General features: G+C 40.9%; 2 protein-coding genes across 2 annotated transcripts in view; both read right to left on the bottom strand.

Annotated features, from left to right (window-relative positions):
• stum (stum, mechanosensory transduction mediator homolog) overlaps positions 1-2,204 on the bottom strand; it is a 13,816-nt gene extending 11,612 nt beyond the window's left edge. The window contains exon 1 of the mRNA XM_071909046.2: positions 1,994-2,204. Coding sequence (XP_071765147.1) covers positions 1,994-2,204 — 211 coding nt within the window. The remainder of the gene's footprint in view (positions 1-1,993) is intronic.
• A 6,191-nt stretch (positions 2,205-8,395) lies between these two features.
• Positions 8,396-10,341, bottom strand: LOC139919225 (C-C motif chemokine 4-like). Its single transcript, XM_071908931.2, has 3 exons — positions 10,187-10,341; positions 9,552-9,663; positions 8,396-8,899 (listed from the first exon to the last, which is right to left on the bottom strand). Exons 1-3 carry the CDS (start codon positions 10,266-10,268, stop codon positions 8,770-8,772), a joined length of 324 nt encoding a protein of 107 aa, XP_071765032.1. The 5' UTR covers positions 10,269-10,341; the 3' UTR covers positions 8,396-8,769.
• Between the last annotated feature and the right edge of the window lie 369 nt (positions 10,342-10,710).

Genomic DNA, 10,710 nt, shown 5'->3' with positions numbered 1-10,710 from the left:
GTGACCGAATCTCATTTTTCACACGCACAAATGCAAAACCTGGAGATTGGGTGGGAAGGTGGCAACAATAATTAAACATGTCAGGTGTAAGGTCAGAGGTGAAGTTACTGTACAACCTGGATTTACTTTGCTGCAGACAAAAGAAATCTATGCAGAAGTGACAGCCATTTTTCTATAGCTGAGGAACTGTTTCATTTTCCATTCGCTTATGATGTGATATGAAATTTATTGAGACAGAAAGACAGAGGAAGATTAAGAGAGAGAGAGCGAGCTTTGTGATAGAAGGAGAGAAAGACAGCAAAAAATGAAAACACCAATTCAGTCATAAAAGGAGAGTGTAAGTCAACAAAAGGAGAAACGGCGCTAATTGTTCCTGGCAGTTTATCCAATTTATCCCGGCAGAGTGCTAAAGGCGGCGGTGATGACATTTCTACCCGCGGTGATGATGTTTCTAAACACAGTGATGGCGTTTCTACCCGCGGCGATGACATCACTGCCGTTACTTCGTTACTACACACAGTGATGACGTGTCTACCCGCTGTGATGAGGTTTCTACCTGCGGTGATGACATTTTCTACCTGTGGTGATGATGTTTCTGTCCTCGGTGATGATGTTTCTGTCCTCGGTGATGATGTTTCTGTCCTCGGTGATGATGTTTCTATGCGAACACACAGTGCGGATTTGCATTTACACTTGGCTGACTCCCAAATATGTTAACACCAGGTGTAAATGGGGTCTCACTCTCTCTCTCTCTCTCTCTCTCTCTCTCACACACACACACACACACACACGTACACAGTCAGGAATACAGGCAGATTGGCAGTTTGAGAGGGAGAAAAGAGCAGCTTTCTGTGCCTGTACCTGTTAGTGAGAGCTCATCTTGACATTACAATGACGCTCTTGAAGAGGCCGCGTCATTTTCCAACTGTCCCTGTTAATGCGTCTTGTATGTGCTAAAATACATGAGAACACATCTCTTAATGTGTTTTAATGTGTTTTTCATGTTCAGTGTTAAAGTTCTAGTACCTCAAAATTAGAACGTTTGATTCCCTACATTGAGAGAGAGAGAGAGAGAGAGAGAGAGAGAGAGAGAGAGAGAGAGAGAACAAACCACATGGTAAGATCTTCCCAGCACAAGTCAGGAGGTGTGATGTTTTCCATGTAGCTTTTACAGTCACAATATCGTCTGCTTGTTCCTTTATTTGTTTGTTTGTGTTTCTTTCTGTCTTTCTTTCTTCCTTTCTTTCATCTTGGTTCTACCATCGGAACCGCCTAAATCTAAATTCCATCTTTTAAATTGGCTTTTCAATAATGTTTTGGACGTTTGCTGTGGCTGTATTATCACTTGGTCGCGGTGAGCTAAGTTGTGGCTATCAAGCTGCAGCTGGCAGCCCCAAGTAAGTCATAGCAACAACAATAAAGCAGTAAGAAAAGAAAGTACAGTGAAGCTAAACGCGCAGCAAACAAGCAATCAATGGTTGATTCATGAATCGACTCAGCACTTAAGTTGTTTTGCTGTTTTCAATAAATTATGCAACCCGCTGCTAAGTCTGTACAAGGTAAACAACATGACCGCGCCCTGCAGGGGCTTCAGTGTGCAGTTAGAGAGTGAGAAGTTCTCACTTTTTGCACACTTATTCTAAACATTTCTACACAGTAATATCTTGTCAGGAAAAAAACAATGCAGAAATCAATGGCATTTTTCTATAGCTGAGGAACTGTTTCATTTTCCATTCGCTTATGATGAGATGTGAAATTTTTTGAGATAGAAAGACAGAGAGAGATTAAGAGAGAGAGAGCTTTGTGATAGAATGAGAGAAAGAAAGCAAAAATGAAAACACCAATTCAGTCATAAAAGATATTGCAAGTCAATGAATGGAGATAGACAGTCAGTCACTCATTTTCCAACCACCTTGAAAAACCAGAAAAAAGGAATTCAGGAAGAATCACAGAGAGAGAGAAAGAGAAACAGAGAGTGTGATTCCCAACTCACCGAGTCCAGGTATGAAGGTGTTTAGAAACAGGCAGATGACAGCCAGAGGGAAAGGCATTGTGGGTATTGCAGCCCGTAGAGGTCCCTTCTTCTCCCTGACCTCCACCACCACTCCTCCGCCTACCGAATGGCCCCCCATCACAGTTTTGCCCCCCAAATTGTCCCCGGCCTTAATACGCCCCTGCTGTGGTCCCCCCTCTTTCTCTGCCATCTCTCTTCTCTTCTCTTCTCTTCTCTACGCCTTAATATGTTGAAATATCCTTGAAAAAGAGTTGTATTATAAGCAGGTAAGCTGAGATTATTTGATAATATCTGCAACAGAAAGTAAGAAATGCTTTCTCTCTTTCTATCGCTCTCTCTCCCTGGTCTTCAAGAAAAGCTTAAAAATGATTCAGTAGTAGGCAAAAAAAGAATCTTATTAAAAAAATTTTTGTCTCCTCAAAGATTTAACTAAAAGTATTCAATGCTATCTCTCAACAGTAAGTTCAAATGTCACCACTTATCTCATATTCAATTATCACTCAAATACTAGCAGATAGATAAACAATAACGTCAACAACGTAACAATAATTTCCCTTAAAGTAGTCAAAAATGAATCAATAGAATCTACAGAGGGGATAGTTTGAAATGTTCAAAAGCAAATCCCCAGAATATGGTAAAAACAAAAATATTCCCAGAGAATAATCAGAAATATTCAACACTATTCCTGCAGAATAACATATATAATATTTTCCCAGAGTCTGCTCTAAAAACCTTCAGTCCTATCCAAATGTATTGTGCTATCTAAAAACATTCAGCACTATTCAAGTAGCATTCGGTCTTCCCTGATGAGCAACGCTTTCTCTTCAGTGTTTTCTCTGAAGTGCGCTGGAATTCCTTTGAAAGTCTCCTCACAGTTATTAAAGTCCAAGCCAGCAACAGTCCGTAGTAACAGACGAGATTTCTTTCTTCAAGATTGTTGACTTATCCTCAGTTATATCCTCTTCAGTCTGAGTTCAATAATAATATGAAGCAATCTTCAATCTTCCATTTGTTTTCCTATCAGGATGTTGAATCAACAATATGCTTTTGAAGAATACTGAATCAATGAAAGTAAAATTCTTCAAATATCTTCAGTCCAGAAAATTCTTGAAGGATGTCCAATTCTTTTCAGCAATATCCTCAGAAGTCACCTTTTCCTCTTTTTTCCTTTCTTTTTCTTTCTTTCTTTCTTTCTTTCTTTCTTTCTTTTATGTGAGTCAAATCACGCTCAACCCACACACCGCTCTCCAAGGCAGAGAAGAGAAACCGCACAACAGCCCCCTTTTCTACTACTGTGTGTGTGTGTGTGTGTATGTGCGCGCGCGTGTGTGTGTCTAGTGTTTTTCTCTCTCCTCTCTTTCTCTCTCTCTCCTCCTCAGTATATTTCTTAGTCTCCCTTTCTCTCTCTCCCTGTCTCTCTCTCTTTCTCTCTCTATTTCCTTCTCTCTCTCTCTCTCTCTCTCTCTCTCTCTCTCTCTCTCCCTCTCTCTTTCTCTCTGTCCCTCCACTCCCCACCTTCCCAGGCTCCTTCCATTTAAAGGAACAGTGCACCAATCTAGTGTTACAGTTCAGTGGGAGCGCATTCAACAAATCTGAATGGAGAAATGTATTAAATCTACTGAATTCAGTGGTTATATTCAAGGCATTGAATGTGAATATAATGAGTAAACTGAATGCATTCGATTCACATTCAAATTAGAGAATATATAGAGAGTGCTTTGAATTTGTTTGCTATATCTTGACGTTTATGAATTATGGATTTATTCAGAAGAAAACTGGAGTATACATGGGGGAGAGAGAGAGGGAGAGTGAAGGAGGAAGAGAGAGAGAGAGGATGGCATAAGAAAGACAAGTTAATAACTGTTTCCCGCTATTATAGATATTCATGATTATGTATATTGAACAGTACATGTTTTCAAGCCAAATCATTAGTCATCTCAATATGGTTTGAATATATAAACGGTTGTTTGTTGGTTTTTGAAAAATGACGAATAAAGTTATCTAATTGAAAAACAGAAACAGAGAAACATACAGAGAGAGAGAGACTGAGAGAGAGAGACAAACACTAAAAAACGATAGAAAGAGAGAGAAGTAAGAAAGAGAGGAAAGAAAGAAAGAAAGAAAGAAAGAAAGAAAGAAAGAAAGAAAGAAAGAAAGACCAGAGGAGGGACGTGGGAGAGAAAGAGGGCTGAAAAGATGGAGAGAAACAACATTAAGTAAAGGAAGACCAATGACAGGCTTGAGGGAAGGAGACAGGAGTGAGAGAGAGAGAGCGAGAGAGAGAGAGAGAGAGAGAGAAAGAGAGTGAGAGAGACAAAAAGTGTTAAGAGAGAGGAGAGAGGTACCTGTGTTTTGTTTGTGATATGCTGTTTGATTTGTAAACCTGAAAAACCCATAAATAAATCATAAAAAAAAAAAAGAGAGAGGACGAGAGCCGGGACAGAGTGGAAGAGGAATGAAAGAAAGAACAAGAAAACGGGCGTGGAGAGGTCAAGGAGAGGGCCGATGGAGACGGAGCGTGAGAGAGGATGAGAAGGGGGAAAAAGAGATAAAGAGAGAGAGAGGAAAAAGAGAGAGGGAGAGAGATGACGAGACAGCCAGTGTCAATAACTCAGTAATTATTCATCCAACCCAATCCCCCAAAGATCACATACAGTATATCTTTCTGTCTCCCCCTCTCTGTCTCTGACTTTCATTTGCTCTGCCCCGCCTCCCTCTCTCCCTCTCTCCCTTTCTCTTACTTCTCCTCCCCCTCTCTCTCTCTCCCCCCATGCGCTTTATTGGCATGAGCTCCATTTAAACATAAATGACAAAAAAAACAGAATGCAAATCAGTACATTCTTCACCCTGAAATGGTCTCTCTCTGTCTCTCTCTCTCTCTCTCTCTCTCTCTCTCTCTCTCTCTCCTCTGTCTCCGTTTGGTCGCCTAGCAACCCAGGAAGCTGTAGGTAATTATACTGGAGATATTGATCTCTAGGTTTTTGGTCCTCCTCCCTCTCCCTCCCTCTCTCTTTCTCACTCTCTCTCTCTCTCTCCCCCCCTCTCAATTTCAGTTCAATTCACAGTTTCAATTACCCATAATCTCCTTTAATATTTCATATGCACAAGATGGCTGCCAAAAAATCTATATTTTGTTAAGGAAAGGAGCCTTGCTGCATATTTGGCAATGCAGGACACAGAGAAATTTGACATATTCAACTCAACCACCACTGGTTTGTCCAGCCAAATGAGTCTAATACAGTGCTCATTACCATGACAACATGACAAACGTATATAGCAGCCAACGTAAGAAGACATTTGATTTCTCTATGGAGGAACATTTTCACCAGAGGTCCGGAAATTGACCTCCATTAGACCATAATGGCTGCTGGTAATTTACCGCCTTTTGACTGGCGGCTGATTGTTTAATTTCCCACTCTGCTCTTAATGGTGAGCATTATAATAACCTCCTAATACTGATATCTCCTCTGTGTGTGTGTGTGTGTGTATGTGTGTGTGTGTGTCTGAATGTCTGCGAGCAATATTCAATGAGTGAGCTGAGATTTAAGTGTTGCTCTGGCTCGCTTCATCTATCTAACTTATATTGTCTCTACTTTAGAGTCTGTTATTTGTTTGTTTGTTTGTTTGTTGTTACTGTAATTGCCAGCTAGCTTGTTTCATGCTACATGTACCTGGTACAAAGCCAAACTATTGATAATGCATCATAAAATATCGAAAATACATGGACATCAATGGGAAAATCAACCAATTTCTCTCTTGTCCTAAAAAGTTGATACAGAGGTTGCGTGTGTGTGTGTTTGTGTGTGTGTGTGTGTGTGTGTGTTTGTGTGTGTGTGTGTGTGTGTGTGTGTGTGACAGGTGTTGGTCTTGACACACGCTGTCACACTTTGTAGCTAATAAAAGGATTCTGCGCTTTCGTTTGTGTAAACCTCTTCTCTCCTGTTGTCTCTGTTACTCTTTCTCTATCCTCCCTCTCTCTCTCCCTCTCTCTCTCTCTCTCTCTCTCTATCTCTCTCTCTCTCCCTCTCTATATCTCTCTCCCTCAATCTCTTACAGTTGCTGCCCCCCCCCCCCCCCCCCCCCCCCACACACACACACACACACACACACACCCCTCTCTCTCTTTCTCTGCAGGCTTTTAATTTATTTTGATCCCATCTGTCAGGAAAAGCTGACATCACACACACCGGTTATTTATATCTGACTCCGTGGACATGTCCGTATGTGTATGTGTGTGTGTGTGTGTGTGTGTGTGTGTGTGTGTGCACTCCTGATGGCATCCCATTGTGTGCCTCGCCCCGGACAGGATCATTACCACGGCGACTGTACCGTTCACACTGTATTTGCTCTCTCCTTTTCTCTCGCCTCTCATCTGCAGACTGCAGGGTGACTCCGGCTGCCTTTCATGTTTTTATGCTCTTTCTCTTTATTTCTCTGCCTCCTCTCTCTCTGTAGTTTCTCATAATCCCCTGTACTTTTCCCACAGAAGTCCAGCACGGTAGATTGTGTTTTCATCCAGCTTTTATGAATCAGATGCTAATTTTATTATTGGGAGATAGCAGCAGCAACATGCTAAGAGTACAGAGTCAAACCAGGCTGCCAGAGGGCCGATATTCAAGCTCCTCCAGTCCAAGGTCACTGATTCATTTTGTGGTCCCCCATTTTATGGTCCCATCACTCTATCTGGAACGGTGGAGAATATATCTTGGCGGACAGGCTGGAAAATCACACCTACACAGATATGATTAACACCATCTCTACATATGCAGGAAGTAGCAGTCCTTTTCCTACCAGCCAAAAAGCCAATTAACATGATTTCTATGTGAATGTAGGGGAAATACTTCAAGACTTTGACTGCAATAACTCTGCTGTATTTCTCTGATCTATTTTACATTCCTCTATCCCTGTTTCTTTCTGGGTACAGGTAGGTCACTCCGAATTTTGCATATATGTGCAAATTTAATAGGGCATCTCCCAGATTCCCCTCTTTGTCTCGTGAATCAATATTTCTACTAAACTCATTAAAATTACACAATGACAAAAGCTTGACTACAGTAAGATATTAATATTTTTTATTCTTCTATTTGAATTATTTGTCATCTGGTTAGCCTTACTGATGTGTAGTGACTAATGTGCTTGATGTTTTGAAAAACATCATTATAATTGCAAACAAGAGACACTTGGAACTTTGCCTAATGTCCTGCCTGTTTTTCCTCATTAATATGCAAATTTATGCAGTAAGGTGCTCCAAAATGTAATCAGATGATCTATTTTATAGGGGGAACCTGTGGTGTAAATATGCAGTTTCTATCATAAATATATATTACTGTTATTGTGTTCACAAGAGCGTGTCTATACACAGACAGACAACATAATGTACCTTGGAGGCGGGACATAAAAGTCAAAATCTGGGTCTGGGACCATTAAAAGAAGGATTGGGCAATGACATCACTATGCTGATGTCGCTCATGGTTCCCAGGACTATTGCTGGGACAATAATCCCTTTTCAGAATGGTTTATATTGAAAAGTCAAGGAAACAGAAAGAAAGAACAATTCAAATTGAACGATATCTGCTGTCTTGAATGTTGGTCCCATGGCTTTTAGATCAAACAAACCCCAAACAGATCCATGTTAGACCCCCATTTAATAAGTCTGCATCCCAAAGAACCTCATCTGAGAGGGCTTTAGTTGTTACATATGACTTGGTAGAGAATTCAATAACTGTCTGTACTGTAGGTCAGGTGGTAACAGCAGTTGGGGGAGTGAAACCTCTGATCAAAACAACCATCTTTATATATTATCTCATTAAGCTAACTTCTCAACAGTGGGAATAAAAGTGAAATGAAACCATTCCTCATTTTGCAGCGGACCCCTTGGAACCATCAAGGCCCGACTGTGGGAACCACAGCGCTGCATGAGAAGAAGACCTCAGTCGGTGTGAGACAAGACGAGAGCAACATCTGCTGGTCACTGAGGTGCTGTAGACTGCAAACTGCAAACTGATCTGAGGTTAACTCAACTGCAGTTAAAGTGGAGAGACTATGGCTGCATTTACACAGAATCACAAGAACATACTGCATGTCACAGGAAAAATCCTATTCAGTATAATGTCTCTCTAGTTAGACATGAAAAGATCAGCGCTATATAATAAAGAGTTAAATGAGATTGTTTGTGCCTGACTATCAAGCCTTTGTGGTGTAGACCTCAGTCTCTCATGGCTTTATCAGAGAGAAACCACATAGACTCTGATGTTTAACTGATTGTAGGCCAGAGTTGATGTTCTCAGTCTTGTCTAACGAGGGCGACAGTACGTGGAACTTGATTTTGAAGAACCACATTTAACCAAAGTGTGTAGGAAATCAAAACCACCTGAAAAGAAATATTTTTGTCTATAAAATATTTTATTGTATAGAAAACAATATCAGCAAATGAAAAGAAAGGAAAAAAAAAGCCTATAGCACTGTATACTTTACATTCAATACATCATACATATGAGACATCACATTAAAACAGACATGAAAATTATAACAATAAGAACATACAGTGGAACAAGAGCTTATCTGAGGAATTATTTTGCAGTTTTAAACTAATTCTAAGGATAGAAAAATGATTTTTAAAAATGGAGAAAGCTATGAAGATGGTTATCTTGCTCATGGGTTACCACTAACTTATCGACTCGGTGTGCTTCACTCCCATAAAGCGCGGTTACAACACCTATTGGACCAATCAGATTGCTTGCTGGGGCTACAGGTACTCAGTGGGACCCAGAACCCTCCGCTTTAGCAGTTTGGGCCTTTGGTCTGGAATTCACAGTCTTGATGATGTTCTGGACCCAGCGCTGAGTCGGGTCAGCACAGATCTTAACACCAGTCTTCATCTGAAAGCTAGAACAGAGAGAGAAAGAGAGAGATTGTTGTTGTTGTTGTTGTTGTTGTTGTTGTTGTTGTTGTTGTCGCATTTTGCCTTGCATTACAGTCAGCAAACCAACCAGACAATCAATCAGTCAATAATTCAGCCAGTAGCGACTCAGTCAGCCAACCAGGCTCAACTCGGGTATTTTACAATTGCAGCATCATGCCTCAGTGTTGTTTTAGTGTCAGATGTGATGAACCATGTCATTATACCTTTAGTAGATTTTTTTTTTTTTGTAGATTTTCACACTCGATAATTTTTTTTATTGCCGAGTTATCTTAAATATTTCAGTAAACCAATTACTATGGATTGATGATTTTGTATCACTGCAAAGTTGTTCTATCAATGTAACTGTTTCAACTCTTTCTGAAATCTTGCCATTTCCCTCTAAGGTGATTCAAAACTCAGAAAAAACAACAACTTCGTCTACGACATGCACATATTCACACATTCTATCAGCTGATTCTGAAACTTCATTTGAACTGTATAGTATGTCTATAATGGCAGATAAATTAAAATGTGGCCTAAGCCTGGTTATGATAACTGCATGATAACTCCTACACTTGTGCAGGAGTAGCAAAGTTTGTAAGGTTAAAGGTCAATAACAGCAGATGCAACACTCACAGTACGCCGTTCATGGCACACTGACTGTGTGTGTGGTGGTAGCTCAGCACGTTGTTCTTAGGCAGGCGTCCGGGGGCAAATCTGAAACAGCATTCATCTGGAGCAAAGCTGCCTGGGAAACGGACAGAGAAACAGCATGAACACACATAGAGATGATTATTTTGGTCTTTTCCCCTTTCTGTCTTTACACTTCATATACTTCTCTTCATATACTTCTCTAGTTTATACTACTACTTTTATACTACATTTACAAAGCAGTATCGTGTATAAGCTTTAGGCCCATATTCAGTGACTACTGAGGCTTGCTGTGGTTTGATTTGATTATGGTATGAATCAACATTTTGCTTCAGCGTTAAGTAAGAACAGTAAGAACAGCGAAACAAACGGCGTAAAACAGTTTCATTGCTGTTTACCTATTTTTAAACAAATCAGTTTACCACAGCTAACAATTAAAATTGAAAGCTGCGCAAAATTTCCCCACAATACAGTGCACGTATTCTATAGCATCAAGTTTTATTGCCAATATGTAATATTCACCAGGCCTGGTTGTGAAACACAGCAGCCAGGGTTGGCCGGTTCTAGACATTTCACATCATGACATTACACTGACCGGGGAGACAAGGCGGTAAACTTACTCTGAGATGCCAAGACAGCCAGGGTTGAGAAAAGCAGGGTGCAGACCACCAGAATGACTGGGTTCTTCATCATCATCGTCATCGTAACTGTCTTTTTGTCTGTCTGTGTGTCTGAGTGTCTCTCTGTCAGTCTCTGTCTCGCTCTTTCTGTCAATCTGTCTTCTCCCCTGACTTTTATTATGCTGCCAATCGTGTGTGTGTGTGTGTGTGTGTGTGTGTGCGTGTGTGTGCGCGTATGTGTGTGTGTGTGCGTGCGCCCATGTACCCTTATACACACATATAGTGTGGGTGGGGTAAAACTTGGGGGCAGGACTGTTTCCATGACAAAATAAAGACCAAAGCCTATAAGCTGCAGCTAGCATGCAAACACACTGTGGTCAACACAGGAGATGGAGAGAGGGGGGGAAGGGTGGAGGGGTGGGGGGTTTTGGGGGTGGGGGTAACTGATGGTGTTATGGGTGGAAGCAGGAAGGGGTTCTATGAAAAAGGAAACACCATATCATCATACCTCTGCTGTCAGTGTG

This window comes from Centroberyx gerrardi, chromosome 18, assembly GCF_048128805.1.
Source record: "Centroberyx gerrardi isolate f3 chromosome 18, fCenGer3.hap1.cur.20231027, whole genome shotgun sequence".
Lineage (NCBI taxonomy): Eukaryota > Metazoa > Chordata > Actinopteri > Beryciformes > Berycidae > Centroberyx > Centroberyx gerrardi.
This window is presented reverse-complemented; position numbering and strand designations above follow the sequence as displayed.